The 22,862-nt window shown below is 42.8% G+C and overlaps 1 protein-coding gene across 2 annotated transcripts; it reads right to left on the bottom strand.

Annotated features, from left to right (window-relative positions):
• On the bottom strand, nucleotides 1–17,141 carry STAR (steroidogenic acute regulatory protein). Of its 2 annotated transcripts, XM_040414740.1 has the most exons (7): nucleotides 16,855–17,137; nucleotides 11,924–12,037; nucleotides 11,699–11,826; nucleotides 11,128–11,286; nucleotides 3,001–3,185; nucleotides 2,032–2,125; nucleotides 1–984 (listed from the first exon to the last, which is right to left on the bottom strand). In XM_040414740.1, exons 1-7 carry the CDS (start codon nucleotides 16,916–16,918, stop codon nucleotides 871–873), a joined length of 858 nt encoding a protein of 285 aa, XP_040270674.1. In that variant the 5' UTR covers nucleotides 16,919–17,137; the 3' UTR covers nucleotides 1–870. The 2 variants fall into 2 exon arrangements, with proteins under 2 accessions (XP_040270674.1, XP_040270675.1); XM_040414741.1 differs by lacking the exon at nucleotides 11,128–11,286 and having other exon boundaries at nucleotides 16,855–17,141.
• Nucleotides 17,142–22,862: the final 5,721 nt, after the last annotated feature.

Raw genomic sequence — 22,862 nt, 5'->3', positions numbered from 1 at the left:
GAACAGCCCCTCAACTCTTCATCTGACCCTATAAATTGGACATTTACTGGTGATCCCAATGGTTTCAACGGGATCTACCAATCATTTAATTTGTATAGGGAACTTGAGGAAACAGGGATGAATTTAAACTTTAGTTTCCCTGGAGATAAGTGGTACTAGAGGTGTCTTGTGGCTTCTAATCTGGTCCTTTTTATGGGAAAGTCTGACAGAATTCACTGGCTACCATGAAATATTAGGTTCCATAATATTTCAATCTACAAAATGGCTGCCTCCAATGGGGAACAGGACCTCCTCAAAGAGGCATTCTAAATAGACATGTTCTAAAGCATTATGATGGGGATCCATGAGTTGGGGCTACCTATCTGAGACCAGAGTAAAGGCAACAACTCTCAGTAAAGCACCACAGCCCCTTCAGGACTGGTCGGAAAGTTCCATAGCTTCCAAAAGTTTCCATCAAAGAATCCCAATAGTCGAGATTCTACAAATTACGGAACTCTCAGATCACCAAAGAGGTTCAGGTGACCTTCCAAAGGCACAGGACTTTTATTCGGGAAATATGTTAGAAGATAGTGGAACTACCCTGAAAATAAGGTGGAAGAGAAGGTCTGTAGGACAAACAATAAGGTGGTCATTTATCAAACTAGTGTGAAGTAGAACTGGCTTAGTTGCCCATAGCAACCAGATTCCACCTTTCATTCAGCTGTCCAACATAAAAGGTTAAACCTGATTGGTTTCTATGGGCAACTAAACCAGTTCTACTTTACACCAGTTTGATAAATGACCCCATACATTTAAGATAACAGCAAGAACTTGATAATAGTTTAGTCATAATTTTGTAAGGTCGGATGTGATGATGATGAGGAAGAACGGTTAGCAGAGTGACAGGCTGGCAGTGGACATGGCGACCCTGTTACGTAGATGTTTAGCAAAATCCACTTGCGTCTGGGACAACACTTGGTTTATGATAGACTTTGGCAGCCAGCCCTGAACAAAAGATAGAAGAAAATGGGTTATTATAAGAAATACAAAAATGACAAAAACTAAAGAGGGGGCTGCGCAGGTCATGGAAAGTAGGTGTAGCAGATGCTATGGAGCCGGCAACTGAATGGGCCAATGTCCTCAACAAATAATCCTAATGTGAGGGGAAAGTTGCTTGAGCAGAGGAGGTTCTTATATGCACTTCTGACCTTTACACACCAGTGACATGTGCCCGTTGGATCATCACAAATTGTTTTATGGGTTGTGTATGGTAGTATTATCCAGCACTATTCTGTGGAGCCTATGTGGTAGATCAGTGGAGAAATAGATGAGACTAAGTTCTTCTGAGGTAAAGTCAGGGAACTATGACTACGATGGAACTTACATTAAAAAAAAGTTATGTTAGCACACGGAGTGAGCTGCGCTTTTCATACCTATGCTGTACGGAGGTATTACATAGGCACTGTATGCCTCTTTTCACACAGATGTGACTGGAGTGTAATTTGAGATGTTGACTGAGGAATTGGAGATGGCTATGGTGAAACTGAAGTTTATTACTACAAAAAATGGTTCACTCAGCCATCTTGTGGGGTCAGCTGAAATCTCAGCACCGCTATAAATTATAGGGGTTGTGCAGTGGTTTAATATTGATGATCTATCTTCTGAGACCCACACCTATCTCCAGAATGGGACCTCGAAGTGAGCAGAGAGCAGCTGCATGTGTGGCCACCCTCCGTTCATTTCTATGGGACTGCCGAAAATAGCCGAGAAGTGAATGGAGCGGCAGCAGCGCTTGTCCAGTGTGTCCTCTATTGATTTCAAATTTATGAAGAGTATGCTGTGCATGCGCGGTGTGCTGTCGCTCACTTTACTGGGACCTCACCGTTCTGGGACCTGCACCTATCTGACATAGGTGGCATATCCCAGCAATATGCCACCAGTGCCTCAAATGAGAAAATCCCTTTAATGAGTGTTAGCCAAGGTTCTTGATGACAGACCCACAATAGGAATAGGCTGTGATTCTAATAAATGCACTTTATAATATCTAAATACCTTTAAGTCGATGCTAAGAAGCCAAGTTAGTTTGGTTTTTGAGGGATCTTCAAGTACTGGGTGAAGTACCATACATGTTGGACCGTTCTCTGCCCTGGAAGGAAGAATATATAAATATAATTTATTTTTACTGTTATTACAGTCATCATGCCAGAGTTTAAGGACACACTATGTGATTTATGATATATTGTGTCATCCAGATTTTCTTAAAGGGGTTTAGTGTATTAAAGGAAAAGGTAAAAATGATACCATAATTATCATTAATGACGTGTCCTACCATATACAGTGGTCCCTCCAGTTACAATATAATTTGGTTCCAGGACGACCATTGTATGTTGAAACCATTGTAACCTGAGAGTCCATGACTCTATGGGAAAACCAGTCATTGGTTCCAAAGCCCAAAAATGTCATCCCAGAATAAGAAAATGTAAAGTTTTAAGAAAAATAAGCAGATAACCAAGATATATAAAGCAAGACCTTACATAAAACAGATAGAACTAGATGCTGGAAGCTGTAAATGATTTTCTATGGTGATGACAGGACCTTCTTCAGGGTCATGCATAGTACATACATGTACTTCAAAAATAAAATGGGAGTCGCTGCTCAACTGGTATCCAAAGGAGTGGCTTATCCTGGCACAGACAGAGGGCAGTGGAGGACAATTAGTACTACAGAGGAGCTACTAGACCAGAGAAATCGCCATGTTGACTGGTTGGATCTGAGTCTGAGGCATTGTATGTTGAGTCTGGTTTCAATTTACAATGGCCCTGTAAAGATCATTGTATGTTGGAAATATTCTATCCTGTGGCCAGGTGCTTGAGGCGGTCCATTGACCCCTCTGTCACAGAAGAGAACAGCACGGTTATATATGATGTGGTAGTTGGGGATTAGCCCCAACCCCAGATGCAGGGGCAAAATTTGCAATTGCCTCCTCTATTGCCAGTTGCTGCAGGCCTATACATCTTATACCTTATGTATCCTTTCTGTTCAGGCATTTCACTAAATCTGGTTGACATTCCCGCAAGAATACAGGTGGAGCCTCTCCTCTTGCTGCATCTCACACTCACGAAATCACGAGGTCCTATAATATTCCCAGGAGTTTCTGCCGCTTTCTCATGTGTTATTACTGTGTCCTTTCCAATCTTCTGGAGAATCTGTCGGAAATAGAGAAAGGTGAAGTATTTACCAAATCACCTCCAACTTTCACTCCACCCTAGAATGAGCAGGGTCGTATGGATGAGTGTAAAGATTAGGGGGCCAGAAACAGCACCATCATTGTCCATGGGCTATGTGTATTATTGCAGCTCAGTCCCATTCACTTGATAGAGTTGTAATACCTGACGCAGCCAATAAACAAGAGTGGCGCCATTTTGGGAAATAAAAATACTGATAGCGAGGAACGTTGAACATCTCAGTCTTGACTTGATCATCAAACATGTTTAAAATCGTAATATTGTTCTGCATAATTTTTAAGTTTATGGGAAAATTGTCTATTAGAAATTACTGCAGATGTTTAAGCACCCCCTACTGCAGGCATTTTCAAACTGCAGCCCTCCAGCTGTCGCAAAACTACAACTCCCAGCATGCCCGAACAGCCTACAGGTATCAGCCTACAGCAGGGCATTGTGGGAGTTGTAGTTTTACAACAGCTGGAGGGCCGCAGTTTGAGGATGCTTGCCCTACTGTAATAGTTTTCAACATGCAGCCTTCTATAAGCCTTCTGCAGCTTATATGTATCTCAGTACACAGCAAGCTGCAGAATACCATTCACAGTCCAATCCGGCAAACAAGCGCTCTTACAGCTCAGTCTCTAGTCCTTATGTCTGCTCTACTGAACACAAATCATCTAACCAACCAAGTAAAATAAACCAAAAGGGATGTCAGCTTTATGAGCGCTCAAGGGAGCAAAACGAGGTGCTACAGACTGGGCTGTCAGAGTGTTCTTTGATGGATTTGACTGTGAATAGTATTCTGCAGCTTGCTATGCCCTGTGATACATAGAAACTGCAGAAGCCAAACACTGCAACAGTTTTAATAAAACCCAATAGCAAAAATTATTACAGCCAAACATTTACCGTATGTAGTTCAGTAGAAAAACAAAATGCCCCAAAGCAGTCCATAGCTTTTTTAGGCACTAGAACTATAGATCGGCAGCTTTATAAAAAAAAAAAAAAAAGGATAACCAAGGTTGAAAACCTGGTAGAATTCATCAAGAAGAAATAAAAAGTTCAATATTATAAAAAAAAAAAATAATTGTACCGTCTACAGCTGATCTGAATACTTGAGGTATGTGGTTTTAACCACCGCCATCAAGTGAGCCCTCAGCCTACACAACTGTAACTAACTGAGATTAGATAACGGCAGACAGCAGAGCAGACACCAAGGACATGGTGATAACGGACCAAGGAAATGCAGATTTAATACATGTCAGGAGACCTCTTCATGCCAAAAAACCGCAAGTCAGTTGGGCAGTAGTGTAATTATGATAAGCACCTAATGAAGGCATATTATATCCAAGAATTAAAGGCCTCTTTACATGGGCAATTATCTGGAATGAACTGTACGTTCCTGATAATTGCCTGCTCGTGAGAGAAGGTGAGAGTTGCATTTACATGCGGCAATCACCTCCTCTGTATGAGGAGGAGTGATCGGTATTACATTGGATGATCGTGGCACCTTTACACAGGGCAGGTATCAGGAAGCAGCGTTCCTAGGAACGCTCCTTCCCTATAGCTGTAAGACTGTATAAAGAGGCCTGCCCCGTGGCGCTGCAGATCTCCGCGGTCACACGTTCACAATAAGTATGCCCAAGACAGAAGCGATCTCTTTGCATGGCATCGTTGTAGCAGGGTGCTACAATGATCCATCGCAATGTAAAGTGTAAAAGCCAAGAGGGGAGCACTCTTCTCGATGTGAGAGCACCCCTTGCTGACTGTAAAATTAACTGTGAGCCAGCAGTCTGTGAATTAACCCCTTCCTGCCCTGACTGTGGCAGGAAGAGGTTACCGTAATTCACTTTTTTCAACAAAAATGTAATTAATAAAAATGTATAAAAAAAAAATCATAAAAAGTGAAATATAGAAAATAAAAGAATTAAAAGGTTATATCTATAGTAACTAGTTTTAGCAATACTATAGCAGGCTACATTTACACACACACCCATTCCCCCAACCACCACCCCCGGCCCCCCACTTTTCATCCATTAAAAAATAAAAAAAACTATTTATTTTAGCAGTGGTATAGCGGACTTTGTGTGTAAAATATACAAACATACACACATTTTTTCCCTTTTTGCTTTCTTAAATGTTAAATGTTTTGTCTTGAAATCTTTTGTAACAAAAAGCAATTTACATATTTTTTCATCATTTTCACGGTGTTTCCCTAAATATTTTTTTTTTATATTATATTTGTCATCTAATGGTACAAAAGAAAGTCTCAGATGTCCCCTGAAAAATAATGCCAAATACATGAAGACTGACTCAGAAATTAATTAGTTATTTGCAGTTAGATTAAACAAAAAAATTGGCCTGGTAAGGAAGGAGGGTAAACACTCTGGTAATGAAGCGGTTAAAGGGGGAACAAATGTCCTGAAATAAAAATATTGGGATTCTAAGTCAAAAGCCTAATTTTATATATGAAACTATACATCCTAGCCTCAAGATGGCAGCACTTGAAGAATGGTATTTATATAAGAACCTTTGGTATTGACTGTGCAGAAATCTGGTTCTGTCAATCAGGAAAGAGAGGGAGGGGCCGGAAGAGGAAGCAGGAGGGGCAAGGATGCACTGTGTTGCTTAGGCCCGCCCTTAGTGCACTTAACTGCTCTTTTGCATATTAATTAAAAGTCCTTTATTTCTAGAATGAAGCAACAGGTATCGTAACATTCAGCTGAGTTATACCTACAAGGAGCTGAGTTATACCTACAAGGCACTGTGCCTGGTTTATCAGTGGATTTCCCGCTGACAGGTTCCCTGACTTTTCTGGCCTATATAGCCTATATTTTTTTTGACATATACGAATCAACAGCGTGCACCCATGTTAATGAATCTGGCACTCTCTGCACTATGGAAGAGACCGGTACGTGGTTTATCCGGTGCTTCAGTCTTGACAAGTCTCCATCAGCTCATTGTCTGGTTGCAACAAAAAAAATATAGTAGTGGTCCAGTAAGTCCCCCTCAGTATATTTGTAAAGCACGTACTGTAATAGACACCTACACGGTATCTACGTCTACAACGGAGAGTGTCATGAAGTTAGAAAAAAGGATCTACTTTTTGTAGAAACAGCGCCACTCTTGTCCATGGGCTGGGTCTGGTATAGCACATATTTACTTGAATACGGATGAACTGCAATACTAGATGCAGTAAACATACAAGGATGGTGCTGTTTCTGGAAAAAAAATCTGTCCACATAGTACCCCTAAAAAGAAAAAAATACTGCAACACAATTTAACCTTTAACCTAATCCCATCATATTATGGTGTAATCTGCATATGTGAATATTCTAGCCCAACTCCCACCTGCCAAATTGTCTTTGGCGCTGATTTTGGAGCGTTTCTGCCTAAAAATTACCTCAAAAAACGCCTCAAAATAGCCTCCTATTCATTTCAATGGTAAGCAGCACTTGCACATGTAAAAAAGAAGCAGCATGCCCTATCTTGGGGCAGAATCAGCATTGCATCTCCTTGCGTCCTTGCCTTTTTTGTGCGTTTTCCGTGCGTTTTTTGGTACAGATCTGCGTCAAATCTATCATCAAAAACCTCAAGCTGTAAATTCAGCTTTGTATTAAAGTGAACACCAATTGATTAAAAAAAGACGCGTCAAGAAATGGCATAAAAAAAATCACAAAAAAGTGTATTTTTGCACTTGTAACGCCCCAGAGTGGCATTACCACTTCTGCACCCCACTACTGTCTTTACTGGTTAACCTCATGTCATCATGTGTATTTATTTCAGGTCCAAACACTGTGCATTTCCTATTTTGCAACTGTTTATGTTCAAATGTGATGTGCCTGGTTCACCAGTAGGTGGCAGAAAGCATGGCAGAGCTACAGTTAGAGAGAATGGAACCCTTCTTTCCATTCTAACTCTCCCTCTAAGGAGGGGAGGGGACTAGTTAGAGTCAGTTCAGCTTACCCCCTGCTAGGGGAAGGTTCATCTTACCCCCTTCCAAGGAAGGGTGTGCAGCAGGTGCACGTCTCTGCTAGACGTGACTTGTCTAGGCTAGCTAGAGCACCTTCAGCTCTGCTGGATGTGGAGGCCACAGCTTGGAGCCTCTGAAACCAGGAAGTATAGTTCCCTGGACAATCCTAGAGTCCGACTACAAGAGAGAAGTTGCAACATCCTGCAGAAGCAGAGATTCTATTTAAGCCTGCCAGCACAGCAGAGCCAGAGAGTGACAGATATAGCAGAGTGGAGTTTGCCTGCCAGTTTCATGCTAAAGCCTGCTGGCACTAAGACAAACTCTGAAAATCGTTTGGAGAAACGTTTATGCAAAGTAAAGCTGTTATCAACTTCATCACAAGGTCTGGACTCAATTTATTTCTCCACCTCCTTCATCAACAAACCCCCTTTTCATTGCTTCGGAGCCAACGCCTAGGGTCCAGCGTATCAAGGTAGGAGCACCGTGACATGTGCAGCCACATTAAGGGACATTTAGGCCACCCTACACCACTCTGGCATTCCTACACCTGGGTACCATCCACAATATCACTTAAAGGGGCCCTGTGCCCTTGTTGCTTCACTGCAACTGGTGTCACAAAAACAAGTAGTTTTTTCCTCTTAAAGGGCCCTGGGGGAAGGCGCCCACTGCACGGCTGGAAAAAAAAAACATGCGGATTCCACGCTGATTTTTTAAGCGTGTTTTTCAAATTACTTGTGTGAACTGGCCCTAATAATTTCCTGAAGTGAGAATCAATGGGGCAACATCCCAGTGCCTACTTGTGAGGTGTTTCTGAGGCATATGCTGTTTAAGCGGCCTGACAGATTTACTATAAATTACCGGATTACTACAAGATACAGTATACCTACTCGGGTGACCAGTCAAATAATTGCCATATATTAAAACAAGGGAGATACATGAACACATATACAAATACATAAAAACATAAAAAGATACAATAATGTAGTGTCAAAAATACAGAATAATGATATGGCAAAAAAAGACAATACTGAAAACGGTAGAAATGGAATTAGAGATGAGAATCGTATTCTTTACAAATTTCGAAAAAATTCTGCAGCCAAACAAATCAAAAATTTTGGTGATTTGTTTTGGATGGCACCCGCCAGTTTATGGTGAATAGTGGAGGGAATCAGGGCAGGGAGGATGAAAATAGAGGATCACCTGATCCTGGGATGGAGGGGGACTTGCCCTGGTTGGCTAACAGGCTGACTCATAGCCTGTGAGCCAATCAGCTTCCACAGTTTACAATTGTTTTATAGGTAAAATTCCCATAAACCATTTCGCTGGCTACGCTGCGCAATTGTGCATTTTTCTTTCTAAAAACTAGTTGCAATTTTGCAGTTCAACACATTGTACAACTGCCCTAATATACCAGTTCAATTCAAAGCATTGCACTGCTGGTTAATATAGCAGTTACATTCAACACATCATACTGCTGTGTTAATATACCAGTTAACTGCATTATACTGCTGTGTTAATATAGCAGTTAAATTCAATGTGTTATACTGCTGTGTTAATTTACCAGTTAGTTGCAATATACTGTTGCATTAATCTAGCAGTTGAATTCAATCCATTATACTGTTGTTTTAATATACCAGTTAGTTGTACTATACTGCTATGTTGCTATACCAGATAAATTCATTACATTATGCAGCTGCGTTAATATACTACTTTTACTCAATTACTGAAAAACAGAGAAGCCCTAAAGCAAAACATTTCCCCAATTTCGCTGTTATATTAAAACTTTCATTTTATTCTGTTATTATTAAAATAATTAAGTGTAAGGGGAAATCCCCCCCCCCCCCCCCTATGTAGATTAAAACTGCCTGTGTGCGGGGACTATAAAGTATTGGATAATTGTACTATTATTAGTATGTATAATATTGAAGAATAGTGAGGAATGTGAAATTATATGCTTGAGCTTCTATACCACAAGGGTCTTAGGGAACTCTTCTGTGAGACCCTGCAAGAATACCAAATATACAGATACAGTCCTGATCAAAAGTTTAAGACCACTTGAAAAATGGCAAAAAATCATATTTTACATTGTTGGATCTTAACAAGGTTCCAAGTAGAGCTTCAACATGCAACAAGAAGAAATGGGAGTCAGACAAAACATTTTTTGAGCATTCAATTAATTGAAAATAACGATTAAACTGAAATTTTAGGACCACATGCCTTTAAAAGGCCAAATCTGTGCAAAGATGTGGATTCATTGTCATTTTCTGTCAGGTAGTCACACGTTGTGATGGCAAAGGCAAAAAAACTCTCCCTTTTTGAATGTGGTCGGGTTGTTCAACTGCATAAGCAGGGTCTCTCACAGCGCGCCATCGCTGCTGAGGTGGGACGCAGTAAGACAGTCATTTGGAATTTCTTAAATGATCCTGAGGGCTATGGAACAAAAAAGTAAAGTGCAAGACTGCAAAATTTCATCAGCACTGAGCCGGAGGATCCAGTTGGCTGTCCGTCAGGACACTAGACGATCCTCGACCCAAATTAAGGCCCTTACTGGTGCTGACTGCAGCCCCATAGCCATCAGACGGCACCTGAGACTGAAGGGCTTCAAAAACAAAAAACACCACAGAACTGCTCGTTTGGACTTTGCAAGAGAGCACCAAACATGGGACATTTAAAGGTGGAAAAAAGTTGTATTCTCTGATGAGAAAAAATGTAACCTTGATGGTCCTGATGGTTTCCAACGTTACTGGCATGACAATCAGATCCCACCTGAGATGTTTTCTACACGCCACAGTGGAGGGGGCGTCATAATGGTCTGGGGTGCTTTTTCCTTCGGTGGAACAATGGAGCTTCAGGAAGTGCAGGGGCGTCAAACGGCCGCTGGCTATGTCCAGATGTTGCAGAGAGCATTCCTCATGACTGAGGGCCCTCGTCTGTGTGGTAACGACTGGGTTTTTCAACAGGACAACTCTACAGTACACAATGCCCGCAGGACAAGGGACTTCTTCCAGGAGAATAACATCACTCTTTTGGTCCATCCTGCATGTTCCCCTGATCTAAATCCAATTGAGAACCTTTGGGGATGGATGGCAAGGGAAGTTTACAAAAATGGACAACAGTTCCAGACAGTAGATGGCCTTCGTACGGCCGTCTTCACCACTTGGAGAAATGTTCCCACTCACCTCATGGAAACGCTTGCATCAAGCATTTTAAGTGATAAACAATAACGGTGGAGCTACTCATTACGGAGTTCATGTTTGGAAGTTGGATTTCTGTTTTGGGGGGGTTTTGTTTTTGGAGGTGTGGTCCTAAACATTTGATCAGCTGAAAAACAGCCTGTTTCAGTTTATTCATTGTTTTCATTAAATTGAATGCTCAAAAAATGTTTTGTCTCACTCCCATTTCTTCTTGTTGCATGTTGAAGCTCTACTTGGAACCTTGTTAAGATCCAGCCATGCTAAATATGATTTTTTGCCATTTTTCAAGTGGTCTTAAACTTTTGATCAGGACTGTACCTAAAAAGCAACAGCGTTTACAGTCAGCAGAGCAAACCGGAAGCTACAGCTTTACAGTCTCTGCTGCAGGTGAAGGACTATGGCTCAGATGCCCATCACCTAGATTACATCCATGCCTTACCAACTCAAAAGCCTGCATTGCACAGTGGACACCTACAGCCACAAGTGCCAGCTTTCAGCTGTTAGCCAGAAGTTCAAGTATCAGCAAGATAGCATACCAGAGGTGCCATTATCAACTACTTTTCCAGCCAACATACCTCATCATCTGTACACAACTACTTCTGAATGTACTACAACTACAAGTAAAGAGACTTTTTCTTTTACTTCTAGCCTGATTCATTAAACCACTATTTCACTGCACCGACCCCCAGGGATTACACTGTGACACACCGGGGCTCGCTGCACATGCACAGTTATTTCGCCACATTAAGAACCATTTTCCTACCTTAATTTCTTTCACATTTGGATTCCATTCTCCCATATTCTCCATATTGTCCACCAGTTCTCCATAGACACTATCCAATGGCTTCTCCACTACGGCTTCCAGCTTAAAGACCTTTCCGATGTCCGGGAGGACTTTACTGAGAACTTTATCTCCATTTTTCTTTACAAGGTTTAAAAAAAATTATTATTAAATTAATATTATACTATTATAAGTTATAGAATTAACTTAAAGGGGTTGTCCAGAGGTTAATATTGACATCCTATCGTCAGGCTAGGTCATCAATAACTGATCGGCGGGGGCTGACACCCCCGTTTTTTCCTTATTTTTTGTGAAGGTAGTCCATGATCAAAAACTCTAACGGTGCCTTAATCAAGGCATCTAAATTGTGAATACAGTTCTGACCAGATGAAATAATAAAAACAACTGACCAGATAAAAACATATTTGCTAACAACTATGCAAGTTAAAATCAACTAAAGTCCTTCAGCCTTCTAAAGATTATCTTAATAAGGTATTATATTGTCTAACATGATATAAGGTACTGTATATTACAGAATATTTAGAGATCGTACCGCCACAATTTCCACTTTCCATCCATCTTGTTCTTCCAGAATGTTCATTGACTTCTTTAGGGCTTCTTCTCCCTGCTTGAGGTAAGACATCTCAACTTCATTGTAGGGTTTCTCATCAAGCCTGGAACCTAATGAAAAAAGTTATAACCATGATGTGCTTACCATTCTTGAATTTCCCACTGGATCAGGTAAGACATTTGAGGTAGCAAAATAGTAGTGACTTACTCAGTAGCGAGCTTCTTCTTCTCACTTGATTTATCCATTGACTGGGTCCTGGCCCAACTAGAGCCAACTTTTCCAGTTCATGTGAAAGAGCTACTGCAGCCGTTTTCCTGAGACCTGAAAAATAATATATTATTTAACATTGCCAGTTCTGGGTCATTATTAGCTATGGTGGGATTATTTTGAAGGGTATCACTGAAAAAAGGTAACTGAGAAGTATCGGTAGGTCTCCACAAGTGGTTGCCATCAATGGAAGCCTCTAAGTTATGCAATGCTTACTTTAGCATGTATTCCCACCCATTATTCTCCATGCCTGTTCTAATGAATTCTAAGTTCAAGACAATTTTGATTATTGCAGTTTTGGGTTCATTAACACTGTGCTGTCATATTGATTTTCACGAAATAGTGACAACACTGCAGGTTCCATGATATCACCACACTGTGTGAATACACTCTTGAAAGGGTATTCCCAATATTCCCAGTGTGCTAGGCTGGTGCTTGTGAATGCACAAATCCAAATCCAAACCTGCTGGATTTCAGGCAAGTTATGTGTCACATTGACTTGAACGTCGCAAGTAGATTTACTTTTAAGGGGTTATCCCATGACTAATGTAAAACATGAAAATGATACATCATATACTCAATACTTTCTAACAAAGCCAGAACCAGCCCTGTACCTCACATGGATCCAGAGATCTCCACATTCATTGCTCTGCTAGATTTATATCAAGCTAAAAGCTCAAGGGGAGTGTCTTTACTGCTGCAGCTAAGGGGGCGTGTCCATGATCTCCCTATCACAGCTCAGGAGGCAATTGAAGGATGAAACTGAGCATGTGCGGCCTTCTCAGTGAGCGGGTCAAAGAAATAAGAAAAGAAAAAAAATGCAGGTGGTGCTATACCGATATATTTTATTGAATAACTCAGTGGCAATGCAAAATTTTTAATTACATGCAATTACAAAAGTATTCAGATGGAGGTGCTGGTTGTGGGACAACCCCTTTAGTTATGTTATGATGTATCATTCCCTGTAGCTCTATCCTTATACAGATCTACACAGAGGATCTTCTCATGGTTTCGTATAAAAAAAGGAGACTGAATGTATTTGATTTCTGTACATACAACTGGAAAAACATTGTAAAGAAACTATGAACGCTGATTTCCTTTTATGTATCTAATCAATTTGTTTGGATCAGTCTGAGGCCCTTCTAGATGGGTTGATGTGCAGGGCATTGATTGGAAATGAACCATTTGCACAATCCTTGATCTGCAGTAGAGCTGCATTCACAGAGCTATATCTCTGTGTAGGGATGAACGATCACTACTGTGATCATTCATCCCCATACAGATTCATTATCTTTTGGCAGCACATCCCTGTTCACTTAGGACAACCTGCTGCCCACAAATTATGATTTTAGGGGCTGCATGAAAGATGCGTTCACCTGACAAAAAAGTGTTATACGTATCTGATCAGTGGAGACCGCAGGGGCCACCACCAATTACAACAATGAGGTGCGAAAGTTCCCAGACTGAAATGAGCACTGGTCACACCTGCACACTGCAGCTCCATTCAGCACTATGAGACTGACCAGAAATAGCTGAGTGCTGTACTCGTTTCCTTTTTGGCCATCCCATAGAGCAGCATTGCACATGTGTAACCAGTGCTCCATTCACTCCATGGACTCCGACACTCCATACTTGTGGTCGATGGCTAATCAAATACCTACACGTGTTTTTAGGTGATCATTTCTTCCTAGGCGTATGTTAGTTAATGGGGTTGTGCAGTGGAAAGATATTAATGACCTATCCTCAGGATAAGTCATCAATATCAGATGGTCAGGGGTCTGAATCCTGACACCCCTTACGATCAAATGTTTGAAGGGGCAGCAGTGCGTTGTCAACCTGTGCGTTGTCTCATTTGCACTTGACGCACAGTGACGCCAACAAGTGAGATGATTCACAGGTAATTTAAAAGTGGAAGCAGCGCTCGTACAAGCACTGCTGCCCCTTCAAACATCTGGAAGGTGGGGTGGCGGTGTCGGACCCCGGCATCACAGGGCCGGGGTGGGGGGAGGGGGGTTGGGTTTGGGAAAAAGAAAGAAAAAAAAAAACACATAGCAAAACATAAAAATCCTATAATTTAGGTATCTCCAAACAACTGCCAGGAGCGATGTCTGTGTGAGCGGTAAGCGCTCAATACTGGCAATGCAGGGAGGCAGGAGGGAAGCTCTTACATTGTATATAGGGACAGTTATAGTATATTACTATCTCTATATACAGTAGAGGAGCTTCCCCCTGCCTCCCTGCATTACTAATATTGAGTGCTTACCGCTCACACAGGCATCGCTCCCGCCAGCTCCCAGCCCATCTTCCTAGTCAGTGCAGCACTGCCCTGTTAGAAAGATGGATGTCCCTTAGAATAGGCTCTGAAAAAGATGGCTGCTTAAGGGACATTTCAGCCCTAGTGTTCTACTTTAAATAAAGGTTTTCCCTTAATAAAGTACATTAGAAAAATGTTCCCTATCCCTGTCCCTACACATTATCCCCCCAAAAAACGAAATATAACATTTACACTTTAAGGTTGCGAGTTTTGCTGCAATTTTCTGAGAATTTACAACATATTTTTGATGTGATAAATTATACATTTTCCTTCTTCCCTCAAACTTGATTTTGCATTTTTCTTGTAAAAACAAAGCCATGAATTACAAATGTTTTAGGCCTCATGCACACGACCGTTACGTTTTTTGCGGTCCGAAAATTGCGTATCCGCAAAAAACACAGAAGCCGCCCGTGTGCCTTCGGCAATTTGCGGAACGGAACAGGCGGCCCATTGTAGAAATGCCTATTCTTGTCCGCAAAACGAACAAGAATAGGACATGTTATATTTTTTTGGCGGGGCTACATAACAGAGCAACGGATGTGGACAGCACACGGAGTGCTGTCTGCATATTTTGCGGCCCCATTGAAGTGAATGGGTCCTCACCCGAGCCGCAAAAACTGCAGCTCGGATGCGGACCAGAACAGCGGTCGTGTGCATGAGGCCTTACACTGTACTTTTTACTGATGCTTTTGGTGTTGTTTCTTTCAGTTCATTATATTTGTAATGTGTATTTGTAATGTCTTGCACAATTTAAAACTGTCTAGTCTGAGGGTGCACTGTCTTACTATTACGCAGAATTAGTTCCTCTTCCCAAAGAGTCCCTACAAATCCTTACTAGAGAAGAATAGCTCCACAATCCAGTATTCTCTCACTATAAAAGATCATCTGGCTTGGATGTAGAAGTCTATGAGAGCTCATCTTATACTTCCTACAAGCAGAATCAGACGCATTGCTTTTCAATTATGAATTCTAGTTGCTATGCAGACTAAACACTTAAAGGGCAACGCTGGTGAGAGGTTATATTAACATCAACTGAGAAGTAAACTTTCAGAAATTATGTGATTTAGGTATTGCTAAATTATTTCTTCTGAATGTCACTTCCATCATACCCCAGTTTATGTGCTCATCATCGAACCTCATTGAGTATTGCCAAGAAGATAGGGATTGCCACTTAGCAGACGGATATTTAAATTATTCCAATAATCTACCATAATCTGGAAGATATTATACTGTTCCATGAAGGCAGTGGGCTATGCACCTGGACCGAAAGTGTTATAGTTTCACTATAAGGGCCTGTTTGTTTTAGGGGCCCATTTATGTTCAAGAACCAGGGCAAAGATATAGGTATAGGGGTGCAGGTGCAAGCTCTGGTGCCTGAGGGGGTTCATAGGCCCCTCTACAATATAAGAAGACACCAGTATTATAAATGGCAAGATAGGTGGGGCTCCTGTTACAGACATTGCATTGGGGACCTGGGTATTTCACATTCACCCATCCATTTACTGGTGAGACAGTCTGACTGCCATAAATGTTTCCTTCAAATAAGGTACTGGATTAGAAAGACAGTATAGATAAGGTGGCAAATAACCGAAATGAATTGGTAGAAATGTAATACAGTATATATTATATGAGCATTACCATGTGATTAGTGAAATCTCTCCAAACAAACACCTCTTTAAGAAGGCCTACTATTTATGAAGACCAGATTTTCTGTGACAAATTTTCAATGACCTCTTATCGTGTGTATATTGGCTCTTCTTTGACAGGACCACCCATCTAGAAGATAACCCACCATTGGGTGGCTGACTCAAGGAGGTCTTGCAATATTATTATTAACATGGGGGTCAATATCTACTGTAGCTCATGGATAATGACCTCAATTTCATTTTTGATCCCAAGGAACCTCTACTTAAAAAAATGTGCAAACTACAAATAACACCATAAACAAGACACCATGGTTGGTACAAAAATACTTCTAAAATGCAACCTGTGACAGACAAGGCTCAATATTTGATGTGGTTAATAACAGTTAGCACTTTTATAAGACAAAATCCTGAAAATGATCACTGAATAAAATGCCTTGTAAATGCCTTGAAACAAAAACACCCAACTCCCGAGGTGCAATTGATTTTAGGGTAACAATATCTATATAAAAAGAGGTAAAGATACATGCAACAGTGAGGTCATTCTATATCAGGACATACCTACTGTAATATATAAAGGGAATACCACATCCTTCACAATCCCCAAATCCCCCATAGACTTTTTCCATCTATGAGGGGATTATCAACATTTTTGCCTTCTTCTGGATCAACGCTATAGAACAATAAGGTGAACTTTCCGAGCTTGTCTTTTTTCATTTTTACTTTCTTACAATAACTACTTAAACATATATTTTTTACATCTATATTAAGTGCACCCGTACATGTGTTTTGTAGGCCATATTATATATTACATTAAGCTTTCAGGTGGAGTAGATGTGCCTCTTAAAGATGTATACCACACCCTAAGATGTAGACTTCTTAGTACTGATCCATAGATTAATTTGATAACTCACCTGTCATGTTACGAAGATGTCTGTATGATATCCCAGCACAAAGTTTGAAGGTGGCAGGTAACATAGCTTACAGAATTACGTTGCCGGTCTCTATAGGGGAAGTTACTCTGTCTTCTCTGGAGTCTGTAGCAGATGAGGTTTCCTAAGCTTGATATAGTCAGTTGGTGGTCAAGATTTCCAAAGTCCACTTCTGTTGCAAGGTCCTCTGTATTGCCAGCTATGAAGGTAGACTGGATGTCTTTGCTCTGTGTATATCTACTATGTATTGCTGGAGAGGATCCAGAACTCTGTTTAAATCCTCTTGTCTGAAGGATGCAAGGCTGTAATGACACAGATAAGGACGCAACATCATTTACTGGAGGCCAGCGGGAGCAAGGACAGAGCTGACAAGTATGTCAGTGATGATTAAGCCCTGATCCAACACATCAAGGCAATGATGAAGCAACTACTACTGGGCCATTAACCCCATGTGCATGATAGCAAAGTCTAGATCATATGGTTTAACATGCAGACATTCAACCTGTAGCCATTTTGTCTACTTTTGCTTTTTGGGTGTACTATCTAGCAAGAAATAGTGAACTCTTGGTAAAGAAATGTATGATCAGCTCACAAGTATTGAGCTCTACCCCGAAACTCGGTAGGTGACCAGAAAACCATCTTGGCCATCCATAATGTTCAATACTCCAATATGAGATTAAAGCATATAATAAATTCATAGGTGACCACTGTGACACAGTGAGGGGGTTGTGTCTGGCAAGGCAGGGATTTTCCACCCAACATGTGCGGATGGGCTGGTTTCCAGCCCAGTGAGGTCAAATACCGGACCTGAGTTTAAGTGCCGGTCTGGGTTTTGGCAGCACATGGATGTCCTTAAATAGGCAGCTGGGCTCAGCAGAGATGTCTCTGTTTTGGGGATCTGAGGCTTTGTGCCGTGCTGGAGGGCTGAGAGCCACATGCTGGGGAAACAGGCCCCCTAAAGCCTGCTGTGGACTATATGAACTTTCCATTGTGTGTGAATTAACACCAAGACTGCAAAGTTACGTGCTGTTTTGTGCAATTGCCTCAAGTGTAAATAAACACTGATGTTTTGAGTTAAGAACTTGTATTTTGCCTCTGTACTGCGCCCACTTACCCTATCTACCAGAGCGAAACTCCACAATTGGTGGAGGATGCGGGCAAGAGCAGTGAGGCTGTTGTGAAGGCCCTCATGGAGGCTAATCTGCAGCAGCAAGAGACAACGCAAGGCTAATAAGCAGCATGAGACTAACCAGTTGCTACAACACGTGATGGCTTTGCAGACAGCAGGAGCAACCCCGAGCGTCCACGATGCCCGGAAAGCAGTCCGTGCCGTGATTCCTAAGTTGACCCCCGCAGAAGACATCGAAACCTACCTGGTGATGTACGAGAAAGTGCCCATAAGGGAAAAGCTACCCCGTGACCAGTGGGCTGAGGTTGTCGCTCCATTCCTAGCATCCGATTCCCAGCGGGTGTATTTTGACTTGCCGTATGATCAAGCGGCCGACTACCAAAAAGTAAAGGGTGAGATTTCGGCAAGACTGGGGGTGAATGTGTTGGTCCAGGCCCAGCGTGTACATCAGTGGGGGTTTAAGCCGGCTGAGCCTGCGAGGACCCAGTATTATGACTTACTCCACCTCTTGCAAAAGTGGCTACAGCCTGATGTGCTGAGTCCCACAGCTATGGCTACTTTCACACTGGTGTTTCTGGATCTGCTTGTGAGATCCGTTTCAGGGATCTCACAAGCGGCCCAAAACGGATCAATTAAGCCCCAATGCATTCTGAATGGATGAGGATCCATGGATCCATGGATACTAACCATGGCTACCATCAGTCGCTATATGCCAGGAAGCTGTGTGCAGCAGATACCCCAAAAACTCTAAACCGCCTGTGCAAGGTGGAGGTAGGAGACACTCCAGAGGAGGCTCTGCTGGAGTCTGGTGTCCCTAGTAAGGGCTCCCCTGGTACGGTCAGCGGAGTATACTGGCCGGAAAGTCGGGGTCATGTGCATTCATGGAAACTTAAAAGACTATCCCACCGCCCTGGTGTCTCTAACCACAGGGGTTGGCAGATGGACTCACGAATTGGAAGTTGCCCCAAATTTACACTATGAACTTATAATAGGGAGAGACTTCCCGGCACTGTAGCCTGCTATGAGAGTGACTGATACCCATGAGACAGGGGTAACCCTAGCAGAGTGGCCCGGCTCAGGGGGGAGACCAGAACCCTGGGAACCTGAGAACAAAGGGCCAGCGGTAGGGGTGACCGCCACTTCAGTGGAAGAGGGGGAGACAACCCCGCTAAGTGTGATGGTGGGAGACGTGGAGGACTTGCCTCCAGAGATAATTTTGGTACCGCCCGCACCTGTCAAATGTGTTAATAGTAGATGGTGAACCACAACAACCTGGGGCAGAGTCAGTGTTTCCCCGTTTTGTGGTTCATCAAGATATGTTGTATCAGGTAAACCAACTACGGGGTGAACCTATTGAACAGTTGGTGGTCCCCAAGGCTTATCACAAGCTTGTGTTAGATCTAGCCCACCAACACGTTCTCGGGGGTCACCTGGGACTGCAGAAAACTCAGGATTGTATTCTACAGCGGTTTTACTGGCCCAGCATATTCAAAGAAGTGGAAGAGTTTTGTAAGTCTTGCCGGACCTGCCAGATAACTAGACCCAGCCACATTTCCTTAGTCTCCTAGTACCTCTCCCGATTATCGAAGTACTGTTTGACCGAATAGCTATGGACCTCATAGGCCCAGTACCGAAGTCCGCCAGAGGGCATAAACACATCTTAGTCATGCTAGACTACGCCACTCGGTACCCGGAGGCGGTGCCACTGCAACATACCTCGGCCAAACTCATAGCTAAGGAGTTAATGGAGATGTTTTCCCGAGTAGGACTACCTAAAGAGGTTCTGACCGACCAAGGGACCCCTTTTATGTCCAAGGTGATGAGGGAACTCTGTAAGTTGCTGCACAAAAAACAACTACGGACGTCCGTTTACCATCCTTAAACGGACGAACTGGTAGAACGGTTTAACCAAACATTCAAAAATATGTTGAAAAAGGTAGTGTCTAAAGATGGGAAGGACTGTGACCTCCTTCTGCCCTATCTCATGTTCGCAGTGTGAGAGCTACCCCAGGCCTCTACTGGGTTCTCGCCCTTCGAACTGCTATATGGCAGACACCCTCGTGGTCTCTTGGACGTGACCAAAGAGGCATGGGAACAACAACCCACTCCTCATAAAAGTGTCATTGAGTACGTTACTCAGATGCAAGATCGGATAGAGACAGTGTTGCCTCTTGTTAGGGAGCATATGGAGGCAGCTCAGCGAGCCCAGAGTCGGGTCTATAATCGACAGGCTCGGGTCCGGATCTTTAACCCGGGTGATCGGGTTTTGGTTCTGGTGCCGACCGTAGACAGTAAGTTCCTGGCTAGGTGGCAGGGGCCCTACGAAGTACTCGAGAAAATTGGAGATGTAAACTACAAGGTACACCAGCCAGGGCGACGAAAGCCGAAGCATGTTTACCATGTGAATTTACTCAAACCGTGGAAAGATAGGGAAACCTCTACAGAAGACAGCCCGCAGCCGGGTTTTCTAGGAGAAAAGTTACCGGCCCCTCTGTCTGATGCAAGAGAGGCGGCTGCCACAGTAAAAATTGCTGACAGCCTCTCCTCTAAACAGACTCAGGAGGCCAGAGAGTTTGTTAGTCGGAACACGGATGTGTTCTCGGACCTCCCTGGACGCACTTCCATAATCCAGCATGATATTGTCACTGAGCCTCAGGCAAAAGTCTGATTAAAACCATACCGGGTACCCGAGGCTCGGCGACAGGCCATATCGGAGGAGGTGCAGATAATGTTGCAGCTAGACGTCATTAAGGAGTCAAAAAGTGAGTGGTCCAGTCCTATAGTATTGATATCCAAGCCTGCCGGGACGTTGCGACTTTCAAAAACTTAACAAGGTTTCCAAATTCGATGCGTATCCCATGCCCCGGCTGGATAAGCTCATCGGGAGGTTGGGAGAAGCCCGGTATTTTTCTGTTTTGGACCTCACAAAAGGGTACTGGCAGGTGCCCTTAGCTGAGGCTGCCAAAGAGAAAACTGCCTTCATCACGCCTGAGGAGCTGTATCAATATAAGGTCTTACCCTTTGGTCTGCATGGCGCCCCTGCCACTTTTCAGCGACTAAAGGACATTGTACTTCATCCACATCGTCGGTACGCTTTGGCTTACCTGGACGATATTGTCATCCACAGTACCGACTGGGAAAGTCACCTACCCAAAGTGCAGGCTGTAGTGGACTCCCTTCGGAAAGCTGGACTAACCGCTAACCCCAAAAAATGTGCGATAGGGTTAGAAGAGACTAAGTGCTTGGGTTATGTCATTGGGTGCGGAGTCCTCAAACCCCAAGAGAACAAAATAGAGGCGATACGGAATTGGCCCCGACCTGTCACCACTAGGCAAATAAAGTAATTCCTGGGAATGGTGGGCTATTACATGAGGTTTAGAGAACAAGATGCAAAGATAAGCCGCACTCACCATTCGTGTTCACGCTTCTTTATTGTAGGGTATGTTGCGGGGGCAGACTCACATGGAGTATCAATCCACATCGACGGCCGTTTCGCGGTATGACCGCTTCCTCCGGCTGTTTGATCCACTCTGGGAATCAAGTGTGTGCTAGTTTATAGTGTCATATGGGGGAGGGTCAGCTGACCCATTACTCAAACACCCATGCTGCTACACCCACTGCACACACCTGAAACACAGGTGCATCGATACATTAGTGCAAGTTTAAGATTAAAAACAATACTGACACAAATGAAACAATAGTTACAAAAAGTGACACATAGTCTGCGAATAGTATCTACACACATGGAAGGGTACATAAATATAAATGAAAGGGATGCAAAAGTTAATGCAATAATATATAAATACAAAAACGTATAAATATATGTACAGTGACTAAAGATAATCTAAGGTGTATTCATGAGAGAATCATATTTATATAGCGTCCTATTCAATGAATGCTGCCAAATCATTGCGTTCGTTTAAGCCTAAACAACCTGTGGCATCCGTTTTAATAATATACCGAGCTTCCTTCTGGAGCAGGGTACGGTGTCTATCACCTCCCTGAATTGGTGGGGGGACATGTTCTAGGCCCGCAAATCGCAAGACATTTGCGTCTCCCCCATGTTGGCACCGTACATGCTCAATTAGGCGAGTACGTCCCTTGCCTGTTTTAATTGAGTTGCGATGTTCTCGTACCTGCTCCATTAAGGATCTCTTGGTTTTTCCTATATAGAAGGATCCACATACACAGATTAACACATAGACTACGTGCGTCGTTCTGCAATTGATAAATTGATGCACACAGTGTTCCAGACCTCCAAAGAAAAAATGGCGGCCTCTAAACATGTATCCGCACAGGGAGCAGTCAGCACAGCGATGGTTGCCAACCGGCTTACCGAGTGACAACCAATCGTGCGGTTTCTGCTCGCTGTAACGGCTACGCACCAGAATGTCCCTAAACGTGCGACATCGTTTAAAGGCTAATATGGGTTTCTGATCTGTGAATTCACCCAAATCATCCTCTGCCTTTAGGATTTCCCAGTTATTTAATATTGTTTTCTTTATATAGTCTGCCATAGGACTGTACTTGAACACGAATCTGTCCTTCTTCTCTGTACCACTGTCCATCCCACTTTTTCTTTTCCTGCGTTTCATTAGTGATTGTTGTGTGTGGGTTTTAGCCCTCTCTAGGGCTGTATCTAACTGCTCTGGTGGATATCCACGCTGGATCAATCTGTTCCTCAGTTCATCCGCCTGTTTCAGGAATATTGTATCCTGACTGTTAATACGTCTAAGTCTTAAAAACTGTCCATAAGGGACTGATTTAGTTACGCTACGTGGATGATAGCTCTCATGGTGCAGCAGGGTATTTGTGGCATTGGGTTTGCGATACCCTTCGATATATATGGCACCATCTTCTA

This window comes from Bufo bufo, chromosome 1 (genome assembly GCF_905171765.1).
Source record: "Bufo bufo chromosome 1, aBufBuf1.1, whole genome shotgun sequence".
In the NCBI taxonomy this organism is placed as follows: Eukaryota; Metazoa; Chordata; class Amphibia; order Anura; family Bufonidae; genus Bufo; species Bufo bufo.
The sequence above is the reverse complement of the archived record's forward strand: the minus strand, read 5'-3'. Positions and strand labels throughout refer to the sequence as shown.

Excerpts from the sequence above, each read along its gene's own strand:
- STAR (XM_040414740.1), bottom strand. The coding sequence starts at position 16,918 with ATGTTACCTGCCACCTTCAAACTTTGTGCTGGGATATCATACAGACAT. Across the intron at positions 11,827-11,923 it reads AAGAAGAAGCTCGCTACTGA|GTTCCAGGCTTGATGAGAAA; the intron begins GTAAGTCACTAC and ends TTTTTTCATTAG. Across the intron at positions 3,186-11,127 it reads CAAATGTGAAAGAAATTAAG|ATTCTCCAGAAGATTGGAAA; the intron begins GTAGGAAAATGG and ends TATTTCCGACAG.